Genomic DNA, 27,507 nt, shown 5'->3' on the forward strand with positions numbered 1-27,507 from the left:
ATGAGGATGACAATGGAAGAGATGAAGAATGAAGCTGAGACCACTTCCATGGTTTCTATGCCTCTCTATGCAGTCATGTATCCTGTGTTTAATGAGGTAAATAGATAAACATTTCCTCATATATTCTTTGTAGTTCTTTAGTGTGTGTTCTGTTTATTCATGCATGTAACAAATAGGTGTATAAATGAACTTCTATCTATGTGCTAGACCCAGTGCCAGCAAAGGGCTTAAGAGTGGAAAAACTAAATCTGCTGCTCCCCTTTGGAGGTTATATATAGTGAGAGAGAGACATTTAAGATAACCAGAGTAATATTAGGAACAAAGATCCAAATAAGTTATTACTCTGGTAGCATAGTGGCTAAGGCACTTGACTGCTAACCAGAAGACTGGCGGTTCAAACCCACCAGCCACTCCTCGGAAGGAAGATGGGGCAATTTACTTCCGTAGTGATACTGCCTCGGAAACCCAAGGGGGGGTTGCTCTGAGTTGGGTCCTACTCGACGGCACATAACAACAACAACAATGATGATAAATCTTTTTTTTTTTTTTGACCGGTATTTGGAAGCTACCATTGTTTTGTATCTGGAGAAGATGTAGTTGGTTTTTTATTTATGGACTTTTCTAGTACTAAGTATCAATAGTTACTGATTTTTCTTTTCATACAAATGTTTTTTGTAGAATGCTAGCACTGGTAGTCCCTTAGAGGTAATTTAATCACCCATCTCCACCCTACCTTTTAGTGGTACACTGAGGCCCTGGGATGTGAAATGATTTTCTGAAAATTACCTAGGACTAGAACCAAATCTGAATGGATTGCCATAGTGGCTGCAGTGATGGGCTCACGTATAGAAAGGATCGTGGAGCTGGCGTGGGACCAGGCAATGTTTTGTTGTGCTGTGCATTGAGTCACTTGATTCAGAAATGTCTCGACGGCACCTAACAACAACAGAACCAAATCTATGTCTCTTCACTTCAGACTCTGTGGCTTCAGGTTGTTGGGTTGTTTTTTTGTTTGTTTGTTTGCTATTTTAGTTAATTAATTTAATTAAAACCATCAGTACATTAACCTTATCGCTGCTACTATAGCATGGAAGTCCTCACCATTTCCAGTGACTTTTCATTCCTTTTTGTAAAATATTATATATATTATAATAAGATGCCGGGTTTCAAAATCCTTTCTCCCACATTAGTGGATTTTAATTGCAATTCGTGTATGTTGTATTCTTAAGTCTTGGGAGTGGTAGAGAATGCCACATTTATTCTCTTTGACATGAAAACCATAAACTTAGTTCCTAATTTAGGCATACATTATGAAATTTCAAACACTACCTATTAAACATTAGGTTAAATGGCCATTGAAAAAAACTCAAAACAGTGACTTAGGTAAAAGTTTGCTTCTCTCATGTAAAAAATTCTGGGTATAAGCACTCCAGGGCCATTATTATGATGGGTTGATACCATCAAAAACTCAAGTTTCTATCTTTTGCTCCACTATCCTATCCCTTGGCTTTGACTGTCAAGATCTTTTCTGCATTCATTTCTGCATCCAGGAACCATTGTCTTATTTTGCAAGGAGGAAAATGGAAATAGGGGAAAGGGGTACTCCAAGCTGAGTCTACTGCCTTGAAGCAGTCTTTTCAAAAGGCCTACACAAGGGTTCCACTTTCATTTCATTAGCAAGAACTTAGTCTAATGACCAAACCTAACTGCAAAGGATGTTGCGAAATTTAGGAGTTTTGTTACTAAGGAAGACGTGCCTAGGAGTTGTATTTTGAAAAAACTTGTCTCTGTTAGATGGCAACAGTGGCAATATTGGAGGTATTCTGTGAAGCTGGTTATACCCATCTCTAATAGCAGCTCTAGCCAACAGTCCAGTTACTAATTCCATGATTTTTGTTCTGTTAGTTTACCTGTTTATTGTGAAATCTGACAGCTGTTGTTAGAAGCAAATGCTTCAGTTCTGTTGAGTAAATAATGATTGAATGTCAACTATTTATTTGCCAAGTCCTCTGCTAGGATCTAGAGATGGAGTAGAAAAGGCCTCATGCCTGTTCTCATGAATCTCCTGTGTTGTTGTTGTTATGTGCCATCGAGTCGGACCCAACTCATAGTGACCCCTCCTTGGGTTTCCGAGGCAGTATCACTACGGAAGTAGATTGTCCCATCTTCCTTCCTCCGAGTGGCTGGTGGGTTTGAATCGCCAGCCTTCTGGTTAGCAGTCAAGTGCCTTAGGCAGTATGCTACCAGGGAGCACAGATATATAAGCAAATAAATCATAATTATTTACTTATCATTGTACCAGGTCTGAGGTAAGGAGACAGTCACTTGAAGCTAGTGAGTAACCTGTCTTAATGATGTTTGGTGTTTGAACTTACGAGTACTCCCATTTTTGATGTTTATATACCTGACTCCTAAGTCCACTCAAATCTTGACATTGCAAAACAGTTAATAGAGGATGTGGTATTCTGGTAAAATGAACCGTTGAGGTGAATATTGATACACCATTTCTACTGAGTCTGTAAGGAAAATTAACTTGAGAAGAAGTAGCTTTGTACATTTTTCCTTGAATAAAGGCAGGGATTCTCTCCAGATGAAATCTGAAAACATATGTGGGTTAATGGTCCCAGAATAAGAATAGATTCCCAAATGATTGATGGTTGGTCCAAGAGCTAATTGTTATCAGGGAAGTTTGAGAATGAAGTGCCTGAAGGAGACTTACAGCAGGTTCAAAATCTCAAATGTAATTTACTCATCTGACATCCTAGTATGAAGCTTTCTTTTTAATTATTTCTGTGATATATTTAGAAATTAGTGCTCCAATATGCAGGCTTTTAGGACTAGTGATGGTAGTTAGCTTTCCACTTTGATAGAGATGAAATCTTGGGTTTGATTTAGGAATAGTAAAATTATTGTGCCTTCAGATGTAAAGTGTTTGGCTAAAAGGAATAAAATAATAGCATTGTTTTCTGGCTTTCCAGGGTAGTATCATAGTATCTTCAATAATCCTCACTCAAGTAAACATTGATATTTAACTGCAGTTTATGCATGAGTGTTCCTATAAATCTACTAATAGGGGAAAACAAAGTATAGTTTGGCTCTGTTTTTCTATGCTATGTAGATTTGAAGATAAAATGGTCATCAAATTGATCTTACAGAAAATAGCACCATAATACGGTTGAACATTTTACTCTTTGAAACTTATTCATTAAATCTCTTTCACAGTGTATTTTAAGAGCTCAAAAGCTTACACATTTTCACCTTGACGTTAGATCTGTAATATTAACAATGGTAGTCTAGATGTCATCTTCTGAGTAGATTTTTAGCTAGCAGGACATCCTTATATCCAGAGAGATTTTACTGTTGTTACTCAAACTCATGTGGTAAAGTTACTTATGGCATTCTGGGAGCTTGATGCTTTCTCAGTTTAATACAACTATGTCCAGACAGCTGGAGAGGAGTCATCATCTTGTTTAATCAGCTGCTACAAAGTTCAGAGTCCAAGGAGATTACATGTTTTATACGGTGAAATAGGTCTTCTGGTTGCAATATGAAATACTGGGTTTACAGAAACCCAGGCCAATTTTAGATCTGGTTTTCATGTATCTATTATTTCATACCAGTTCTTTGTATGTGGAGGAAGAGAGATGTGTGGTTGAGTTCATCATTCTAGGAGAGATAAACTATGTGTCTTCTTTTCCTGTTTCCTTTTAGAGGGATGTTTTAAGATTAAGTATATTTTTTAAAGGAATTATGTCCTGTTCTATTTTGAAACAGAAATGAAAAACAGTTTTGCAACTAAATAGGACTTTTGTATCACCAAAGGTTTATATGTTTGCTTTTAACATCACATAAAAGCATTTCTTTTGAGTCAATGAGTATAATTTTATTCAGAAGCATGTGATGCATCTATTTTTTGCCAACTTTTGGTAGAATATGCAACTCTTAATTTGTCCCAATAAGCAAATGAAGCCTGGAAGCACCCAACTGTACTTACTCTCTTTCTCATTATTTATTTATTTATTTTTGACTGAAAAGTATTAAACTCAAACTTTGAGTTTGGTAAACTTATTTCTTTACATGAAGGCATGAATTGTAGCTGTAATTTCACCATCCGAGGAGATCATAGTTCACATTTTGTATCTGTATTACTTCACTGCCAATTGTTGTTATGTGCTGTCGAATCGGCCCTGACGCATAGCGACCCCTCCTTGGATTTCCGTGGCAGTATCACTACAGAAGTAGGAATGTCCAACCTTCCTTTCGAGGAGTGGCTGGTGGGTTTGAACCTCCAGCAGTCAAGTGGTTAGCAATCAAGTGCCTTAAGCACTATGCTATATAATCTTAGCTCAGTTTTCCTGTGTGTAAAATGGCTATAAACAGTAGTATGATAGTATTATCACAATTCTGTGAAATAAATGAGTTGATATATTTTAAAGTGCTTAGACTGGTGCCAAGAATGTAGTAAGTACTATATAAGTGTTAGCTTTTCTTAAAAAGAGGCATTGATTTCCTGGCCATTGCACCTCAGTTGCCAGTCTGTCAGCGGAGGCTTGTGTGTTGCTGAACAGGTTTTAGGGGAGCTTCCAGACTGAAACAAATTGGAGTGAAAGGCCTGGCTATCTGAAAATCAGCCAATAAGAATTCTGTGAATCACACAATTTGCGATGAATCATGGAGGATAGCACAGGACCAGGTGGCTTTTCATTCCATTGTTAATGAGGTGGTTATGGATCAGGAGCCAATTTGATGGCAGCTAAAAAAAAAAAAAACCTACAAAATTTTTATTCTTTCTGTTCTTTCAGATACATTTTCTGACAGAATACATTCATATCCCTAGAGTTTTACATACTTGTAGGTAATATTTTAATTGAATGTTTTTATAATAATTAGTTGGCTCTCCTTACTACCTTTTTTTTTTTATTTTTTACCAGATAGCATGGCAACTCCAGAAATTGATTCTTTAATAAACATTTTGTTTATTAAATGTATAGCACACAACTGATTGCATTTGCTTTCTCTGTGGCAGTGTAAAAGCTAATAGGTGGGGTCTTGATTCCATTTACTTCTGTTCTTATGGCATGTTTATTTTTTTTATTGCATCATTATGATTATCTTTTGAACCACAAGAAGTATACCTGGAATTTTTATTTGTGTGACTTGGCCCAGTTTAAAGAATATGATTACAGTTTTTTGTTTTTTTAAGGCAAATGATGTGTACTATGTACAGCCACACAACCCAACCCATTCACTACTTTTCTGTGCATACTATGCATAGTATATGCATATGAACATTATTTATATGGATACATTATATGTGAAAAACACAGTAATAATCTTTTTGGGAAAGGGGGATGTAAAGATGGGAAAAGCATGCCTGATTTTGAGAAGAAAATAGATTTGAAGACAAATCAGAACCATTTAATCTAATTATTTTGAGCTTACTAAATAAAAAACGGTTTTCATAAGATTTTAGCAAGACTTTTTAAAATTTGAACACAACCAAAGGGCTAAATGGATTTTTTTTTAAATTATGGGGTTAGGAAACTGACTTGATGCCAGAACAGAAAGTAGAGCAATTAATTAATACTTATGGTGGGATCAGTATAATAACTGATCTCTCCATGGAATTATGTGTAAGCTTTTAAAATATTTTTATAAATGATCCAAAGTGTATAAGTTTGAAGTTAAAAATAAGTACTCTCAAAAGCTATCAAAAATAAGTTGCAGGAGGAATTCAAAAACAGGGGAGGCAGGCTATGGGTGGGAGTTAGGCTGCCCCTGCCCATCAGTTCCTTTCCTCTGTGCTTTTAGCAGACAATTTTCCTTCTCTTCTAAATAGATGAGATATTACATACTCTTTTTCTCTCACTCTGATTCTTTTTTCCTTACTTTTGTATTGGTGACATGGAAGTCCTATATATGGCTGAGACCCAAACAATACCCCCCTCTCCAGTCTCCATTAATGCAAATTAGACTCAAAATACGGTACATGAGCTATCAATTGCTAATAAAATTATAGGCAAGTTCCTTAAAGGTACTCTAGCCAAAGATTGTCATCCCAAATGCTCACCAATGTGCTAGACATTGTTAGCAAAAGTATTTGAGACAAAATGAAAATCCTTTCTTCTTCTAAACTTACATAAAATCATTACACACTCATGTGTTATCAACCTTCAAACTCTTAAGTGGGAGAACTTCAGAGGAAGACCTTTTTAAGAGGTTACGCTCTTCAAATCCCATCTCCATGAAGACTTACCTTCCCAGTTCAGCTGGCAGTGAGCCCACCCACTTGCTGCTTACATAGATTGAGCTTCTAAGGGTCCAGGACTACATTTTATTTCTTTATATCTCTTACATTGGCTTCCTTGCCCATGTTAGAAACTCAAGAATTTGTTGGTTCTTAAGTAGTTGAAGAGATTCAGTCTTATAGGGTACCCCCGAGTCTGAAAAGGGTGAGGTCAAGAAGGCATGGTAGCATTAGTGTCTTGGGCACTGGTTTTGGAGCCAGACAGATTGGGTATGAATCTTGATTCTTTACTTACTAGCTGTATAACATTGGGCAAGTTTACATAACTGAGTTTTTTCCTCTGTAAAATAGAGATGATGATAATTAGTTACTGATTTATTGTAAGGATTAGAGATACTCTGTATAGTATCTGATCCATGATTGGTACTTAGTAAACAGAGCTGTTATTAGGATATTATATTACAAGGCAGAAACCTGAAAGCGAAGTACTTTTTAATATGAGAGAGAAAAAGCATCTTGCTACTTAAGTCATGCAGGCTAAAATTACAGATTTTAGAAGGATTTAGATAAACTTATTAATGAAAGGTTAAATTCAATTGAAAAAAATACATATATGTCTGGCATTGCCCTAGGCAGTGTTGATACCATAATGAATAAGAAAGCCTATTGGGTTTATTGCACATGTGTGGCGATAAAATATATCCCAAAATGCCCAGCAAAATTCTAGTGAGATGCTTCATAGCTCCCAGATAGTATGTTAACTTCCTGTGACTTTCTTTTTTAAAGTACACATATATAAACTTAATCTAGAGATGTTGATATCTGTCTTGGATAATTTATTCAGTCCGTCACTGACTTTTCTTAGCCTCTTTTACCTGCTTTGACCCTTTGTTAAAACATTCCAGGCAGGGCAGTGGAGGATGAGTTTATGCTGATATTTGATAGCACACATCTGACTCCGACCTTTGACTTGCTACAAGAGGTCAGTGTGGTGTAAACCCAAATAAGGAAGTGGGTTCCTATCAGGGTGGATACATTCATCCTGTCTGCCCCCACCTCCTATTGCACAATGAGAACTTGAGATCAGACCAGCTGTATTGCTTTTGTATTTTTTTGTTGCTGTTGTTTTAATCATAAGTAAGTAGTATTTACTATAACTAAATGGATTAAGTGAAAACAAAATAATTTCTGGAAAAACATACTTGATTAATTTCATAGTTCCTTGTATAGTTCTTTTCTGTATTTGCCTACCTGGGCCCTTTGTGCCTTTCCTTTTACCTGATAAGTCAATAGTAGATTTTACACAAGATTTTAAAACACCAAACCAAACCAAACTCACTGCTACTGAGTTGATTCTAAGATTTGTAAAGGCCATGTTAAGTGCTCTGTTAAATAGACTGTTGTTTTTTTGAAGATAAATTATTTATCTTGGAAGAGTTTGTTGCCTTTACATTATGTTTAAGATGAATAACTCTTAGGGAAGTAAGATTCTTGGCAATTCTGTCCTATTTAGAAAATAAGTTGATTTAAAGGGTTGGATTTAAAGGAAGGTTGATTTAAAGGAAACCCCCTATATGTGTATATATTAATGCTGTTTATAAAGTAAAACTTAAACTTTGATTGCCTCAAGGGACTGAAAAGAATATATATTCCATACTATATGTTGGTAAGGTTTTTGTAGAATTATTACACTTGTATAAAAATCTGTAAAGCTTATGTTACTTTACAACATTTAATGTCCCAAGTAAAAAATATGTACAGTTGAGTGTTATTGAGTTAACTAGCCCAATCCTTAGGGACTTTAAAAGTCTGAATCTGTCTGAATCTAGAGGTTATTTTAAGCCTGGCAGTTAGCTTTCTACAAATGGTGTATTTTTATGAAATTGTATCCTTCTTTGAGTTGCTGAAAAATGTATTATATAGAGTGGATAATAAAGGCCTTTATCTTTTGAAATTATAAACCTCACGTTTGGTATAAAAATTAAGAGCCGTTGGGTTGAATGTTTAATTCATTATTTGAGTTAACCAGTTCTTAATCCTGACAATATTGAGAGCAGATATGTTGTTGTTGTTATGTGCCGTCGAGTAGGACTCAACTCATAGTAACCCCTCCTTGGGTTTCTGAGGTGGTATCACTGTGGAAGATTGCCCAACCTTCCTTCCAAAGAGCAGCTGGTGAGTTTGAACCGCCAGCCTTCTGGTTAGCAGTCAAGTGCCTTACGTGCACTGTGCTACCAGATCTCCTAGAGCAGATATAAGGTCTCTGAAATGCACACATGATCTACAGCTTTCAGTTTAAGTATCAAATTTTTTATCAGAGCTTCTTGCTGATTAATAAAATAGACTCATCTCAGTTTACTTCCTGGCTGTGGTATTCAAATGCAAATTAAAAGGAGAAAAGTGTTAAATAGAGAAAGAATCTAAGGAAAAAAAAAGAAACATTCATTAATATTACATAGGCACACACATGTACATACGCACATGCACTTGCCATTTTTTTTTTGCTCTGCACAACTATAGCTGTGGTAATAAAGCATTGAAAGTTTAACCGTGAATGTTCTCTATTTTCAGTAATTCAAGTAAATATGTTTATTCTTTCTATAAGGACTTAGGATATTGTTACTTTACATCTTGTGCTTAAATAAAATAAAACCTAGTTTTAAGGTAAAGAGTGTCTTTTTTTTTCTTCTTTCCTTTCAGAACCACTATATTAAGTTAATTTTTCATGGTCCTTAATGAAAATTTTAGATAGCCTATTTATTAAGAATTGTGGTGATTTAGAGTCATTAACAAGTATTTTTGTTAATTGAATGTTTGAATGTGATTAGTACAGAATGTAATACCAGAAATGTGCTTTAATTACCAAAATTGATATTAATGATTTTAAATTTATATTGCAGCTAGAACGAGTAAATTTGTCTGCAGCTCAGACACTGAGAGCGGCTTTTATTAAGGTGAGAAGCAAATAATTTATGATGATTAAAATGTATATTATATATAAGTCTAAATGCCATGTGAAAATTGCTAGCTTTATTTTATTTTAGTAGAGAATCTTTTCTGCCACCCCACTGCCTGTTTTAGTTTATTCTGTAAAACTTTAAAAACTTACAAAAAGTTACATGAGCAAATGCTCTTTTTTTAGCATTCATCTTTTTTGTCACTTGATGCTTTTGAAACTTACTTTTTCAGTGTTCTCTCTAGTTTTAAAGTATATTATTAAACTATTTTTCTATTATTTGAATTGTTAAAAATTTGTCTAATTATAACTCAAAAAGATAGTCTTTATATTGTTTGATTTCAGAACATAAATATGAAAATAACAATATTTTCAAATAGAAAAATAAGTCCTCTGTGCATGATGGAGTAAGGACACTTTGAGAGAATGTACAGTTAAATCATTCAAAGTGAACTTTTTCATTGTCTCTAGACCTGAGCTTTTTAATCAGTAACCACTAGGCACATGTTGCTGTTGATCACTTAACATATGGCTGGTTTGAATTGAGATATGCCCACGTATGAAATACACACAAGATTTCAAAGACTTAGTGCCAAAAAATAAAACAGAATAAAATATCTCAGTCATAATTTTTTTAATTATGAAAATATCACAGTCGTAATGTTCTTAAATTGATTATATGCTGAAATGATTAATATTTTTGATATATTATTGAAATAATTTCACTTGTTTCTTTTTATCTTTTTAAAATAACCACTAGAAGATTTAATTTTGTTACCAAAGTGGTTCATATTTGTTGTTCACATATTTCTGTTGGATAGCGCTACAGGGACTGTTCTCCATGTTGGTACATTCTTCATTGTAGAACTTTGTCTCTCACTATCACGTAGAAATAGATACATACCTAGATGTCTCTAAAACTCTTAATTTATTTGTGTATATGTTCCCATCAATCACTAAAACAGTTTCCTGTTTATCATGTGGAATTATTTTAATGTTTTATCTAGAATAAAGTTAAAGTGTTATTTGAGTTGGAGCTATTTATCTAGCTTGATTTCTTTTTTAGGGTTCATAAGATTACTATTTTTGGTAATACTCTTAACAAGTAGTGCCACTAGACATCGTTTTATCATCTCACCACAAAAATTTACATGAGGGGTCACTGTGAGTCTGGTCCGATTCGACGGTGCATTAACAACAACAACAATATGTTGAATTATTTTGATATGTTTAAAACTTTAAAATGCAGTGTATGTGCATACATACATACTAGTTTCATTAAAATAACATCCTGCCAAATCATTGGTTTAATGAAGAGAATTAATGAGGCAACATGATAACCTTTTTTTTTTTTTTCTCCTTCTTTGAGTATTAGTATGGTTTTTGAATGGCACGTTTGGTCAATAAAGAGGCCTGATTGTGACTATCCGAAGCATCTTGGCATCCAGAGAAAAGAAAGAAACATGATCTATTGTACAACACAGTAGCAGTAAGGCAAAAATCAGTTTTTCAGTTTTTTCTCCTGTGGATCCTCGTAAAGAGGACGTTATGTAATGAAGTAGATGCTGTCCTCAGTGATGTTCAAATAGATAATGAATTTCATGAGGCCTTTTCTTGTTTCTTGTAATACCCATACAGTGGTTTAAAATACAAGTACAATTAAAAAGTAAACAATGTATTTGAAGTATGTGGTATGATAGATGTGGTTTGATTCATAATTAAGTTTTTATTGTCCACACCACTGATTTTTATTTGTGAGTAGTGGAAGTTGTTTTGGAGGAAAACAAATTAATCACTACTACATTGCTAGATTTTTAACTACTATGTTTAATTTATGTTGAAATTTCAACATAAGGGCATTAAAACAGGACATGCTTTAAAAAGTTGAAGGTTTTGTGGTTTTGAAACCATAACTTTCTTGGAGAAGATTTTTTTAAAAATCTCACTGGGCCGTATTATCTTTTATATTCACATTTCCAATTCCTGGTCCATAACAGCGGTGATTTTTATCAAGCTTTGCTATCTCTTTTTTCTATTTGGAGAAAAAGAAAAGGATTAAATTCATTTTTACCAAGATAAAATAATACTATTGAATATTGTTAAACTGTGTATCCATAATCTATCTGTTCCTTTGTACACCATTCCCGTAAAAGATTCTGATAGGTCATCCTGTTTCTTAGGTTGACAGTCCCTGATCCACGGTAGTAGATGTAACTGCCTTTGGGGTATTTTCTCTCACAGCTACATTTTTTATAAAGATTGGATATCTGTAGTGCTCAAAACTATTCTGCATAGAACTGGAGTTGTAAATAGTGAGTCTGTGATTTAAAGGCAGATTTATTGTTTTGGCAGTCAGAGGCATTAGGTAAATTTAAAACTTTTAAAATTGAAAGTAAGTAGTTTACCCAGGACTTTATCCAGAAGATACTAATACTACTGTTCCCAAACCATGTGAAGAAGCACCCTGGGACCCACAACAAATTCACAGGGGTGCAAAGAATAATTTAAATTCTTTGAAGGAAAAACAGTGATACTCAGCATCTTTTGAACACTGGCTGAGTAAACTACTAGCTTGAGAAAGTTTGAAATTACAACATTCATTTGGGCTATATTTCTTTTGATGATGTCATATCTTTGTGAAGCTGGACTTTTTTGGCAGTTACTGTGATAAAAAAGCAAGTACCACAAGAAAATCATTGTGCAACAGGAAGTAAGGGTGGCCATGATTCCAGTGTTTGAGAATTTGTGCAGTGCTCAACAGTCACACACATCCTTGTTAATAAATAATTATGATTAAGAATGAAATAAAATATTTTTCTATCAATTTATGCTTGTTATTTTTTTAAAAAGTTGTTAGGACTTAAGTACTTATTAAGTTGTTTGGGCCTAATTTACTCTTTGATAATTAATAGCACTCTTATTTATTTCTTTGGGCCCTGAGGGCACTGTGCCCTTAGTGTAAATTCTGTGAGACTTCCGTAATGCTCTAGCCTTGGCGTTTTGGGGCTGCAGATCAACTTGGTATTGAAAACTTCTTAAGCTTCCAGCATTTAATTCTTTTGGTACCTAATTATACCTACTCCTCACTTACTGTCTTGTTACTTGACATTTCACAGTTAGAGCAGTAGTAAAAAATTTACGGTTGTTGTTATATACCCTCAAGTGGGACCCAACTCATAGCGACCTCTCCTTGGGTTTCCAAGGAGGTATCACTACCTCAGGGCCTCAGGCAGTCACCTGCCGCACACCCAAGGCTGGCGGTGCAAACCCATCAGCCGCTCCTAGGAAGGAAGGTTGGGCCATCTACTTCTACTTCTGTAGTGATGCTGCCTCGGAAACCCAAGGAGGGGTCGCTATGAGTGGGTCCGACTCGACGGCACATAACAACAATAACAATCACTACGGAAGATTGTCCAACCTTCCTTCTGAGGAACGGCTGGTGGGTTTGGATCGTCAGCCGTCTGGTTAGCAGTCAGGTGCCTTAGGCACTATGCTACAAGACTCCTAAAAAATAAAAATAAAAATAAATTTACTTTCCTAGTGTTTTGTGCATTAACAACATACATCTGACTATAGTGAATGCCAAAGTATGAGTCATGGGTAACACTGGCTTTCTGATGGTTTAAGGTTATGTGTCAACTTGGCTGGACCATGATTTTCAGTGGTTTGGCAGTTACATAATAATATAATTTGGTGTTTATATGTGATTTAATTTGTGTGTTATATAATAATACAGTCTTCCTCTATTTTGTGTTCTGATGTGCTCATCCTCCATTTTTACATAATGCCAATTTTTGCTTAACAACCTGGTCTTGGAACCTAACCATGTCGATAAGTGTCAAGTGGTGGGTGTATAGCTTAATAAGATACTGGAGTTCTTTGCTGGCATTCCCTGCAAGCACTTAGAGAATGCTTCTCCTCTCAAGATACTTCATTCTGTAGGTAGAGATTCAGTGCTACTTAGACTCGGGAAATAAATTACTTTGTTACCAAATACTCGTTTATTTAAACAGGACACTCTAACAACAACAGCATGTAATTTTGTAGCAGTTCACCAGAATTCTGTTGACACTGTCTTGGGCTGTATTTACACAACTTTTCTTTTGAAGACAGCCTTTAAAAAAAAAAAAAGTAATATATCCTATCTTAAATGTATACATGGAAGCAAAAAATCACAATAGGTTGTAAAAGAAACAGAATTCATCGGGGTACATTTATTGTTACTAATCATCTATCAAAATGATTGCCCTGAATAGCATTTGACAGCAGTTAAAATGATCCCAAGATTGAGATAAATGTGTGTATTTTCTTTCCCTCTATCATTCCAAAGCTTTCCATTTTTGATATGTGAAATCTAATGAGAAACAAGATGTTATAATAGAAAAAGCAATAGGAACAGAATAAAGCTGTATCTGCGGTATTATCAAAGTGGAACTGAAGAGGCAGAGGCTAAGTGTGATTGACACAAAGGGGAGCAAATAGATTGCCATCAGATGAAGATCATAAATTGTATTTCTTTTTGTTATTTAATATCAGGGTAAAAAAGAAAGGAAGTCATCAGTATAATAATTAAAATTGGCAGACATTTAAAGAAAAAACTTGGAATATAATTAACAAATTTTAAAAATAATAACATGGAACAAAATTACTGGGGAAAACAAATCTGATAATTAACTTTGGTAAGCTTAGAGCTCTTTGTGCTCAGTCTTGAAATGACTGGAAGGGTTTAGTGTCCTACGGAGTCTAACTAACATAGAAACAATGCAAATTCATTAGTGAAACAAGCTCAGGATATAGTAAAAGGATTAATGATAATCTGAAAACTAGTGAAGGGAATATTCTTGCTATTAAAAAAAACAGGAAATGAAAGTCATTGTGTATGAAAGTAGTTAAGGGATTATATAGCTTCTTTCATAAAAAAAAAAAAAAATCTTTTATGTTTTTGTTTTTCCTGACATTCTCCTTGTTTAAATGCACAGGATCTGCAAAATGCTGGGAGATCAGTCATTGCTTGACCCTAAAGTATTAGCTAAGAAGAAAATTCTGAAAATGCTCAGCTTATTTAAACTAATGAAAAGAATAATAAGTGGATAACCCAAAATGTACATGATCTTTATTTCTGTGTTACTAAGTTGCAAAAGGGAGCTCTGGTAACATAGTGCGTAAGGCACTTGACTACTAACCAGAAGGCTGGCGGTTCAAACCCACCAGCCACTCCTCAGAAGGAAGGTTGGCCAATCTTCTTCCATATTGATACTGCCTAGGAAACCCAAGGAGGGGTCTCTGTGAGTTGGTTCCGACTTGATGGCATGTAACAATAACAACAACAAGTTGCAAGAGAATTACAAAAGAGAAGTAGGAAATGTTTTCAGAGGAAAAGTGGAATGATGACTGTAGCAAAAAAGTTGCTGATGCATAGGGTCTAACAAAATATAAATGAATGGTTTACAAAGATTTCTACCCTTATTTATAAGTTTGTCAGTCTAAGAAGTTCCCAACAGATTCTAATATAATTAAATTTTGGCTGTAAAATGCTATTTAGTTTCCATATTTCAAAACTAGTTTTCTCATTATAGGCTGAAAAAGAAAATCCAGGTCTCACACAAGACATCATTATGAAAATTTTAGAGAAAAAAAGTGTAGAAGTTAACTTCACAGAGTCCCTTCTCCGTATGGCAGCTGATGATGTAGAAGGTATCAGTTATCTTAACAATGTTGAAAAACACTTGCTTCTGAATCATTATTTGACAAAAGGATTTTTTTTCTTTCTTTCCATCCCTTTCTCCCTGTTTTCATCCCTTCTACCCTCTTTCCCTTCCTCCTTCTCCTTCATTATTATTCTTCTTATTTTTGGGATGGTGAAAACAGATCTATAGAAAATAGAAAAGTGATTCTTTTTGTTTTGTATTTGTCTGATTTCATTACTTGAAGTATTTGTTTATGCCTCATGTTTTATTTTTTCCCCCTATTTAACAAGATGTTTGAGAGTTCTGGTTTGGTAAAAGCTAAACTCGAAACGGTGAATTTATTTTGTATTGATGTTAAGCAAACCTAAGTTCATGAAAGACAAGTGGTTTTCTTTTGTTTTTTTTACATTAGCATAGCATGATAGTTTTTTTTCAAAGGATAGATTTGGTAGAGTGGTATAATAACTATCCTTTTCCCATTTTTTACTGTTTTCTAATCATTAGAATGGAATTCACTTAAGTTTGGTAATCATTCTCCCACAAATATACAGCAGTATATTTTCCCTGATTTTATTAAGGGAGGGGAAAAAGGTAGATATTTTAAATAATTCTATAATTGTAATGAAGTAGAATCTTCAGCATTTATTTTTTTTTAAAAAAATAGACCTCATTGTCATTCTAGACTTCGTATTTGCAGCCTGTTAGACAACAATATTTTGGTGAATCGGTGAGTTATTATGCTTCCAAGTTAATAATGAATCCAGTAGTAAACTTACTTTGCTTCTGCCTGGTCCAATGGAAGATTAAACCTTTTTTCCTAAGTTGTTGTTTTGTGATCGCAGCCCTTGTGTTGGATTTGTAGTGGTGTTTGCTTTTGTTTTTAAGTGATACAAGAATGTGCTGAAGATTCTAGGTGGTTGAATTTGGGGATTTGGATCAATAATAAGCCATTGAATCTTCAGTGTTTGGGTTTTAAATTATTAAAGTCATCTTTCTCTTTCATAGATATTATCTTTGTATTCATTATGAATATCATCACATTATTAAAGAGTTCCTTAAAAAATGTCACTTCAGAGGGCTAGTGAACTTGGTTAGCCCTCTGACCCTATTTTAAAGTAGGATTTCCATTTACCCAAAATTGAAAATGTATCATCTTATTTTCTGCTGTTCTCCTGGGAGAAAGCCCTAACACTATCACTGAACTAAGTTGAACCCCAATGAATTTTGCCTTCCAACATTGTCTTTCCTGATTATCTGGCCTTTTTTTCTTTTCTCTCATTCTGCCACTAACATTGAGAATTCTTAGGCTTCAGTTTGTCAGGGAGTTGCATTTTTTTTATTATGTATTTATTTTATCAGAGTATATGATTGAACGACCAGAACCAGAATTCCAGGACCTAAATGAAAAGGCACGAGCACTTAAACAAATTCTCAGTAAGATCCCAGATGAGATCAATGACAGAGTACGATTTTTGCAGACAATCAAGTAAGTTATTTAAATATTTCAAACGAACTGCTCATTTCTAGATATTTTTATTTGGGTATAATGTTAATATTAAGATAATTTAAAATTTGTAAATAGTTCATTTTTAGTATTCTAAGCAATGACGTTTGGCCTCAGTACAATAACATCAGTTGTGGGTGAAACATGCATAAATCAGAATGTAGTTTGTGTATTATATTGTGTATTATAAATCATGCAAAGATGTGTCAGATTAAAATGAATACATACAGAATTGTTTTTATTTCAGAATGGCAAACAACACTATGCTCAGTAATGTACTCTAAGGCATGCATAGCATTTACTAACATTGACCAGATTGTGAACCTCTAAATTCGTACCTTTGGGATACAGGTTAAATAAGACTGAGAAAATGTGCGTGATGCCAAGAGGCTAGAAGCCAGAAGGATCATTCTGGAGCAGGGATCTTAAACCAGTGTCACTCTCTTCTAGGATGCAGTCAGGTGTGAGAAGGTGGGGAAACAAGGGAAAATGTCAAACATAATTTCTAGATGAGTATTTTTAAACTAGGAAAGCCAACAATGTTTTCCAGTGTCAATGAGTAGAAAACAAAACTGGGAATTAACATGGTGGCAATAACAATGCAGCCATATGTGGAAAGGGCTAGAATGGTAAGGTTTACCTCAGGCCTAGAAGAGGCTGCATCTTACGTGATGTCTTTAAGGTACCTAAGGAGGCTCGTTTGGAATAAATGTTAATATTCATCTCTTAGAAATAGTGTTCTTTGTAATTCACATTGAAAAGTGTTAGTTTAGCTAGTTTGGGCACCTATTTTATATAGAGGGAGGACTATGCCTTATTTTAGAAAGTAATAGTGATAGGTATCCAGCCCAGCTACCAAGGAGTAAGAAAAAGGCTTTTGAATAGCCAAAATATCTCACAGGGGTTTTATATTTTAAATTTAGGAAAGCGCCAACTTCCTTTAACTATTTTTAATACACGAATAGAAGGAAATAGTCAACTATTTATGCAGTTTTGCTTTTGGTATGGTGTGGTTAAAGTAAACATGCTTGGCCTATAAAAGGATAGTCAGTGACCTCAAATTCAGCTGTTTAAACAGCTTGTATGTAGAATTTTCAAATAAGTTTTAATTTGCTTTGATAATCATATATTCATTGATAAGCTATGCTACATTCCTATGAAGATTTAACATTTAAAAGAATATTTTCCATAAATTTTGCTTTAGATCATTAAATAGAAGTTTATGGAATCAGTGTCACCTTGCATTCACTAATATAGAACTTACTTTGTGTTAAGTACTGTTTTAAGCACTTTACGTGTATTAACTCACTTCATCCTCAGAACCTAGCCAAAACCAAACCTACTGCCATTGACTTGATTCTGACTCAGAGCCATCCTATAAGGCAGTAGAACTGACCCATAGGATTTCCAAGGCTATAAATCTTTATGGAAGTAGATTACCTCATCTTTCTCCCTTGGAGTACCTGGTGGGTTTGAACTGCTGAAATTTTCATTAGCAGCTACATGCTTTAACCACCATACTACCAGAGCTCCTTAAACAACCCTAAACAGAAGAGGAAATTGACCTAAAGTCACAGAGCTTCTAAGTAAGTGGTAGAAGTGGACTTTGGATCCAAGCAGTCTGACTCCAGTCTTCTCTCCTGCTTCACAGTTACAGACTCATAATACTGATTTATTCTGGTGCTCAGAAGAAAATCAGTTTTTCTGCTGCTTGAAAGAAGTGTGATAAAAGACATCTTATATAGAATGTTTATGTGCAAAAGAGATGACAGAGTTGTGGTTGAAGCTGAGGTAAAATTGGTAGGTCTGTAGCTCTCATCCTGCATACTTTGATTCTTTCTCCTTTCCCTTGGAGAATCCCCAGGGATCTCTGCTAAAATCTCTGTGGCGCTAAGAAGATAGTTTGGGAACCATTTTATTGCAGCCACATTTTAGTCATAAGGAAGTTGAGGTGATAAGCCCAAGTCTTGTTCAAAGTCACTGACAGAAGCTGATTTACAGTCTTGGCTTTCATTTATGGGGCAGTAGTAATACTTAGGTTCTGTTTTCTTGGCTAAGCACAACTGAATTAACAGTAATGGAAATGAAAACTTTGTTTATTAACTATTTTAGGAGGGTTAATTGTCATGGAAAGGTGGTTAAATACTTGTATTATTTTTGAAAATGAAATTCAACCTTATATAAATTAGCATAAATGTTTACGATATAATTATTTGTATTACTGTGATACATATTGATATATTTTGATACATGTTGTTTACCACTGATAATTGCTTGACAAATCAGGGGAAACAGTTTTAAATTGTACCAAAATGGAAAATTGTTTATTCTTTAGGCACAACATATACTGTGCATTTACTATTTTTCTTCAAAATATTTTACTTTCTCATATTTAAGATAGTTACACTCAATAAACATATCACATACCTACTACACCAAGTACTGTATGTGATACTATAGATATTATTAAAGTAGAAAAAAAGATTCCTGATCATCTAACAAACATGCAAGCATTTTTGAATATATTAATATACCTAAGTTTGAATCTCCCATTTAACATTTATTCAGGTGAACTTGGATAAGTTACTCATTTCTGTGATTCTAGTCTGTATCTCTGAAAAGGAGGATAATAGTTGTGAGAATGAGAAGATATGATGGACATAAAGTACCTACCTAGCTTGTGGCACATATTAGAATTGTGAAAGAAGGTGGTTGTTTTTTCTCCCTTCTCTCTGTGGAGTTAATTAGGAAAACATCCAGCAAATAAATACAATAAATGTTCTTTTGATTAATGGATGTTTCTGTTTGACTGTGTTTGAGCTTATGCAGATACTTTATAAAACTAATGTATGGTTGGTGGTTTGTTTTTTTTTATTTAAGTCTGATAATTCCAATTAATGAATGAATGGTAGAGAGTCATGATTTAATAGACCAGAAAGCATACATTTATCCATTTACACTCTGTAATCTGAATATATATATATATTCTTAGGCTGAAATTGACAGTTTATTTCTCTCACGTCCAGAGTTTACATGATAGCTTCAGAATAGCTTTCCTAGAGGTTTCTAGTCTAGACCAAACTAAATATACAACATAAGAATTTTCTTCCATTAGAATATTTGCATACAAGGGGCAAAGTTATGAAAGCATCTCAGTTATAACCAAACATCTTAAGGGAATGAGTTTCTGGGTATGGAGGCTCAGGACCATATTCTCATGGTATATTAAGGTCAGTTGGCATAACATAGTCCACAAAAACAGTGTTCTATATCCTACTTTGGTGAGTGCAGGGAGTCTTAGAAGCTTCTCAGCAGCGATCTAAGGTATAGCTGTTGGTCTCTCCCCATCTGGAGAAAAGAAGAGTGAAGAAAATCAAAGATGCAGGAAACAGTTAGTCCAAAAGACTAATCAAGAATGTGAACCCTAGCTTCAGTGACCCTGGGACCAGAAGCACTAGATGGTGCCTGCCTAACACTGCTAACTCCTCTGAAAAGAATCACAATAAGAGGTCCCAGATGGAGTGAGGGAAAATGCGGAACAAAACTCAAAATCAAAAGAGACCACGCTTACTGATCTGATGCTGATTGGTGGAACCCCTGAAAATATGGCCCTTAGACATCCTTCAAGCTAGGAACTGAACTTAATACCTGTAACTCAGCTGGCAGCCAAACGATAGAAAGGTCTATAAAGTGAACAGTAATATCAGGAAGGTATGCACCCCTTACAGCAATCAAACATAGGAGATCAAGAAGACAGCATTTGGCTAGTGCTTGGAAGGCAGGAGGGGGTGGGAAAGAAGAAGGAAGGGAAGAGGTGGGATGGGCATAGGGAAGGAAAAGAAAAAAGATTTGGGTGGCATGTTAGAAGCTATCCATGCAGTTTTTTTTGTAAGATGTATATTTATGTTTTGTCTAATGCCTGTTGTGCTGCTTTCTTTCAGTTTATCTGTTTCACGAACGTTGTTGAACTAAATAGCTGCAACTTGCTAAATTCCTTTCCACTAAACCCAAACTATCTGTCCCTTATCACAGAATCCATCAACTTTAGATTATGCATATTTACAGCATAGATATTTTACCAAGTTTTCTGCAGTTCTTTGAAGTAATTTTTTATGCTGGTATTTTCTCTTGTAGTAAACAAAGTCTCAGGTAGCTACTAATATAATTTAGCTTTTCTGTTGCAGAGCTTGCTGCAATAAATGAAAATGCTGTTCTGTTGACGTATAAATTGCTCTAGATTGTTTTTAGAGAAAATGTTTCAACAATTTGGTAGGTCATTAAGTCTTTTGCCTCATGTCAAACAGAAGGCCAGGCCTATGGATAAACAACCTTCATCAATAGAGTTCCTTATAAAGCTCTGTGGCCAGTAATGGATCTAACCTTGTCTCCATGTTCCTTAGCAGTGGTTACCAAAGCTAGCTTGTCAGCAGAATTTTCTAGGAGTTCTTTTTTCCCCCTCTTCATTTCTCTTGTCATTGAAGTTACAAACAGGTTCCAAAAGGGTTCATTAATAAGTGTGGGGTAGGGTCCTGCAAGCTCACCCCACATATACCTTTTTGTTTTGGTCCCTTGATAAGTGATTGAGCAACAAGTTTGAGAACTGTTGTTCTTATTAATGGAATCCTGCCTTTAACATTATTACTTGGACCATATGTTCAGCTTGTTGATTAACCCTGAAATTTTTATAATCCCTTTTTTAGCTGAATATTAAAGTGTATAGCAAAGTGAGACTGTATATAAACAAGTAATGGCTGGATCACTGTGTAATGTGCTACATTAGATTCCATTTTAAATGACTCTCATTGGGGTTTAGAAGAGCCTTGAATATTTAGAGATTGGACTTTTTCATTATTGAAATTGTAATTTTTTTTATCAGCTATTAGAATGTTCATATGACATCATTTTTTTAACCAGTGGCAGATTTATGCCCGTCAGAGCAATACGGAGCGATCCAAGTTGCTTGAGCAAACCATGAGTGAAGGGAACAGTTACATAACTTAAAATTTCTATTTCTAAACTAGAAGCTAAAATATGAGTAGACAGATCTTATTTTTAGATAAAATTTATTGTCTTACTTGAATAATATTCTCATGGTTCAGCCTAATATCACTAGTTTTTGTTGCTTTTAAATAGCATTTTAAAAAAAAATTAATTTTATTGAGAATATACACAGGAAAACATCTCCCAGTTCACCTCTTTCTATATATCCAATGACATTGATTATATTCTTCCAGTTATGCAATCATTCTCACCCTCCTTTTCTGAGTTGTTCCTCCCTCTCTAACAAAAATTCACTGCCCTCTAAGGTTCTTACCTAATATTTTGTGTTGCTTCCATCACTTTGATCCCATGTAGATAATTCTTTAAAAAGAATTATGGTCAAGGCAGACTTTTTTCTTTTACTAGTTTAATACCAGCGTTTGATACTCAATAGTTAATAAGTATACATTCATTGAAATATTGAATAAAAATGACCTTACTATTTTAGAATAGTCTCAAGTGCTTTTTTTTTAATATACCAAAATCCTTCTATCTGTAATTCTTAAAATTTCCATACACTTATTTACTGGAAAATATGCTGTAAAACACACACACAAATCTGGAAACTGAGTTTTTGTTTTTTTAATTTTTTTCCTCAGCAGTAAAGCTGAAATGTTTTAGGTATGAAATAACTGAAATCTGACATTTGTGCTAAAGTCAATATTAACAGGTCATGATTGCAATGATTGAGATTTTTATAATTGCATTGTATTTGAAATGTTTTGAAACGATTAATAGGAGAATGAAAAGGAGGAGACTTGCCTTAGAAAATGTGAGCCATTTGAGAATGCAGAATTACATAAAATTCATTTTGACAGGAAAGAAAAAATTGCGTGAAGTTATATGTGACAATTGAAAAGGGCATAGATAGACAAGAAAAGCTCTTGGATAGGAAGAAAAATCAACTCAAATGAGAACTGTAGATTTCTTTTCTTTCTGTCTTTAGAAAGGAGAAAGAGGTATTGATGCATGTATAATCAAAGGATGGTAGCTGGAAAGGTTAAGTAGAATATCTTGATATTGTCTCTCCCAGCAATTTAAATATATTTTCCAAAGGAAATAGCTAACAGCAAAGCTTTAGAAGAGGCAGATACTTAGTGACTAGATAGAAGTGTGTCTAAGAGAGGAGAGCTACGTCTGAGGAGGAAGTATTTTAAACATCACAGCTGTTAGGTATGAAACATGAAATGTTAGAAAGGAGTTACATATAGTGGCAAAATTTCATAAAATTGTTCATGAAATACCAAAAGATGAGAATATAGCAGCTTGAATTCAGCTTTGTTAGCCAGAGACGGGAAAAATCAAAACTGGAAAAGACAGAAGGGCAGAGGTATGCTTATTTTGTTGTAAATTTGAATGAGTAGTGCTGAATAAACTGTCACGATTTGGGAAAATTGCTGTTAGTTGGCAGCATTTGGCCAGCAGTACAAGAGAAGTCATCGCAGAAGGGTACAGGCTCAAGCCTCCTCCAATCACCTGGCCAAGTTGTTTACTCTTGGCACACTGAATATATGATAATTAATAACATACTGTTGTTAATAATTCTGAATATATATATATATAGACACAAACTTTCAAATGTAGGTGATTTTGAAAGTTTTTTTTCGTTTCCCAACAGGGATATAGCTAGTGCAATAAAAGAACTTCTTGATACAGTGAATAATGTCTTCAAGAAATATCAATACCAGAATCGCAGGGTAAGTGTAGCAGAAGCCTTGTTAGTTGCCATCCTAGGTGTTGGTTTGCACTCCATTGTTTTATTGAATTAAATGGTAATAGGATTTGATAATTAGAAATAGTTTTGTACCATTAACTATTCAGTTTGTCTTTGAATTAAATATGCTTTTGATTATATGTGTTTAAGTAAATACTTCTAAAAATATTTATCTATAATAAGAAGTCAGTCTCATATTCTGTGTAATCTCATGTGTTTGACTTTGGCTTTTGTGTTACTTTATTCAGTAATATTTTATTACTATGTTTTTGATGTGTGTAGGCCCTGGAACACCAAAAGAAAGAATTTGTTAAGTACTCCAAAAGTTTCAGTGATACTCTGAAAACCTATTTTAAAGATGGCAAGTAAGTATTGTCATTTATGATGCTTTTCTTTGAAGATTAACTTAATTTTGTGGTTTTACATGACATTAAAACTTATTATATTGTTGGCATCCCTGGGTGGTGCAAATGGTTAAGCTTTTCCTGCTAACCAAAAGGTTGGCTATTTGAGTCCATTCAACGGCACCTTGGAAAAAAGGCCTAGCGATCTATTTCGAAAAAAATCAGCCGTTGAAATCCCTGTAGGTAATCAGGGCTGCGTAAGATGGGTCCTGGGAGAATGGGAGAGTGGTGCGGAACGACCTCAAATTCTTAAAAAATCCAAACTTACTGGATCAGTTGAGACTGGAGGCCACCCTGAGACTATTGCTTTGAGATGCTCTTTAAACCTTGAACCAAAACAAACCCTTGAGGTCACCTTTAAGCTAGATAACAGATTGGCTCAAAAAATAAGAACTATTATTACCTGTGAGTACTGTGCTTCTTTTAAAAAATCAGTCTGTATGAGACCAAACCATTAATAATTACTTTAAACCAAAGTTGAAAAGAATGGGAATAATGAGAATATTCACACATTGTGAAAAATGTAACCAATGTCACTGAAGGGTCTGTGTAGAAATTGTTGAATGGGAACCTATACTGCCGTGTAAACCTTCACTAAAAACACAATAAAGTGTTATTTCTGAAAAAACAGAAGAGAAAATAGCAAATCAAATAATTTTTTGAGATGATTAGTAAAACTAAAGAAAAAAATAACATTTTGATAATAAACAAGAAAACCTTAGGGAGCCTAGTTCTGCTCTTGTACTCTGGGGGTTGCTGAGGAGGCTAACTCTTTGGCAACTGGTTATCATATGCTTACTGCTCCAAGAAACTAGTAACTAAGGCAGACTCTTTAAAATAGAAGATGAATGGTTTTTAATCTAGCCATAGTTCTAAACTAGAGCAGGGCTTGGCAGATATTTTCTGAAAAGGGCCACATGGTAAATATGTTAGGCTTTTTGGGCCTGTTCTCCTCACTCCTGCTGTTGTGGTGCCAAAGCATCCAGAGACAGTATGGAAACTAATGGATGTGGCTGTGTTCTAAGTTTAGTTACAGACACTGAAATTTGAATCTTATATCATTTTCACCTGTCACATAATGTTATTTTGATTTTTTTCCCCCTTATCATTTAAGATGTAGAAGGTATTCTGGGTTTACAGGCCATACAAGAACAGGATGGATCAGACTTGGCTTACTGGCCTGCTTTACTGATCCCTCATTCTGTAGTTTCAAATTTTAGTGGCATGAGGATCACCTAGAGGACTTGTTAAAATACACATAGCTTCCCAGGTTTAAATATTTAAAGTTTTCCATAGTTTTTGGAAGGAACCAAAGAATTTGCATTTCTGAGAAGCTTTTTGGTGATACTAATGCTGCAGGTGTGTTGGGAAAGACTACCTAAAGTTACTTTAGTGGTTCTGAATCCTAGCTGCACATTAAAATTACTTGAAGTCAGTTTGAAAAACATCCCAATGCTGGGACCTCACCTTCAGAGATTCTGAATCTACTGAGCTGGATTTAGGCCAGGATGTGAGGTGATTTATAAAAAAGCTACAAGTGATTTTAAATATTGCAAGCTTGTGATCCACTCTCCTGGAAAGAATGAAGATAAATTGGCTTTTACAGTGTCATTCTATAAAAAAGGAAGTATATTCAAAATGTAAATTGGCCATTAATTTAAAATTTACACAGAATTGATTTAAGACACTAGAAAACCAAGAGATTCTTTGAAAGTGCATGCTAATAGGAAAATGGGTAGAAGGAACCTCCCAAAAAATCCATTGCCTCCAGTCAAATCCTGTTCATAGGGACCCTGTAGGACAGAGTAGAATAGAACATCCAAGGCTGTAAATCTCTGTGGAAGCAGACAGCCACATCTTTCTCCTGTGAAGCTGCTGGTAGGTGTGAACCACTGACCTTTCATTTAGCAGCCAAGCAGTTAACCACTGCTGGTGCACCTGGTAAGACTACACAGTATTAACAATATTTATCATTGGTGGAATTATGTCTAGCTTGTATTTTCTTTTTTTTCCCCAAAAATCTTCTATTGTGAAGAAAGATAATCTGTAATTAGAGAGGAACATACTTTACCTACATACATATACATATATATATATGTGTGTGTGTGTATAGTATATATAATATGTATGCTGATGACGTGACCTTGTCTTCTGTAGCCTTGCATCATATAAAGAGATCTTTGTACCTCGAGTAGAATGCTAAGAATTTATAGATAAGACCATTTTCTCATAGTGCTTGAAGTCAGAAAAATACTCTAGATAATGGTTATTTCACTTGTAAGTTAGGGACCTCAAAATCCTGTCCTACCACTGAAGTATTAACATCCCTGTGTATGCATATCATCACATCATTTATACTCTTACTGTAATAGTATTTTATAGTACTAAAATCATAGATTAGAATGTTTTTATCTTAATTTTTAAAGTTATTTTTAATAGTATAAACGGGTTGAAATATTTATATTTGTATTATGAGTTAAAGATCATGGACTAAATTTTATTAATGGTTTTGTGCTGTTTGTTGTTCCATACTGCTATTCAGGTTTTCTAGGGGAAATGCTTCTTTTGAAGACTTACCTTTAATAAGTTAGCAGTTGTGTTCTGAAAATAAACTTACATCTATTTTTCCAATGTCTCCTATGCTAAATCCAACTAACCAAAAACACATAAAAAGAATAATTTACATAATGGGATCACTATTACTGATTCTAATTAATTAAGAACTATATAATAGAATTAGCACACTGAAAGGTAAAAAATTATTTAGAGCCTACTTTTCATTAATCTGAAGTAACTTACCTTGCATATGTGTTATTCACTCCACACACACACTACTTTATCTCCATTCAACAGCAGCTTTAAATTGCTTTTCTTTGTGTATTAATGTGCTACCAGTTTCATACCTGCTCACTCCTCAAAACTAAAGAGTATTAATAGAGTCTGACCTGTAAGATTTCTTTTTTTGAAAATTTTAATGTGGTTTGGGTGAAAGTTTACAAAACAAATCAGTTTCCCATTCAACAATTTATACACATTTTGTTTCATCACATTAGTCGCAATACCCTTAATGCCGCCTTTCAGTAGGAGATCTGAATATGCGTTGATTTGACTAATTCTTCCTGCTGCCCACTGTTTTTAAATTGCCTCAGAGGAATATGAAAGCTTTAGATGTGTTACTAAGAGAAAGTGGTAAGGCCACCCCACATGAGGGGACTTGGGATCATCTCTGTGTGCTAGTCCTGTAAGATGGTCCTTTATATGGTAGAGCAGAAAGCTGTTTTTAAAACCAGATTTTTATGTACTGTTAGCTTCCAGATATTGGAAACCACATGATTATTTTGTCTTAGAAGTAGATTCGTTCTAAAAGTAGTTTAGAATCTTCACCTTTTTTTTGAAGAAAGGTTTGGGATGAATCTGTAGAGCTCATTAACTTTTTCCTATGTGTTCATCATACCCTTTGGCCTACAGATTTTGAGACTGAGTGTAATACTTTAGCAGATTTTATTTTGGTAACCACTATGAAACCACAGCCAGAGACCACCTCTGAATCCTCTTTGACCATTCATTTGTTGCAGTTTATGAACTCTGGTTGTTGAGGCACCACTTTTCATTAGCCCTCCAGTGCCCTAATGCCAGCCAGAACCACCAGAGGGCAGTAATTCCTAGATAGTCTCAACTGATGCTGGGCCATTAAATTCCAAGCTGGAATAAAAACAAAACTATGAAACGCATTTCGTCTTATTGTTCTTTTTAAAGGTATCAGAATAAGTTGATTTCATTCCTATTAGTAGATGACAGTAAGTATTAATATTTTAAAAGGGTGATTTTTGTGTGTGTGTGTGTGAAGTTAATTTTTGTTTTTGTTTTAAACAGGGCAATAAATGTGTTCATAAGTGCCAACCGACTAATTCATCAAACCAACTTGATACTTCAGACCTTCAAAACTGTGGCCTGA

General features: G+C 34.6%; 1 protein-coding gene across 1 annotated transcript; it reads left to right on the top strand.

Annotated features, from left to right (window-relative positions):
* PDCD10 (programmed cell death 10) lies at positions 1 to 27,507 on the top strand. The gene is made up of 7 exons (XM_007946654.2): positions 1 to 96; positions 9,148 to 9,201; positions 14,780 to 14,897; positions 16,250 to 16,376; positions 23,053 to 23,131; positions 23,431 to 23,513; positions 27,426 to 27,507. Exons 1-7 carry the CDS (start codon positions 1 to 3, stop codon positions 27,505 to 27,507), a joined length of 639 nt encoding a protein of 212 aa, XP_007944845.1.

Source organism: Orycteropus afer, unplaced genomic scaffold, assembly GCF_000298275.1.
Source record: "Orycteropus afer afer isolate SDZICR_OR568_19922 unplaced genomic scaffold, OryAfe1.0 scaffold00168, whole genome shotgun sequence".
Lineage (NCBI taxonomy): Eukaryota > Metazoa > Chordata > Mammalia > Tubulidentata > Orycteropodidae > Orycteropus > Orycteropus afer.

Coding starts and splice junctions, on each gene's coding strand:
- PDCD10 (XM_007946654.2), top strand. CDS start 1: ATGAGGATGACAATGGAAGAGATGAAGAATGAAGCTGAGACCACTTCC. Junction 9,202..14,779: donor TGAGAGCGGCTTTTATTAAG/GTGAGAAGCAAA, acceptor TTCTCATTATAG/GCTGAAAAAGAAAATCCAGG. Junction 14,898..16,249: donor GGCAGCTGATGATGTAGAAG/GTATCAGTTATC, acceptor TTATTTTATCAG/AGTATATGATTGAACGACCA.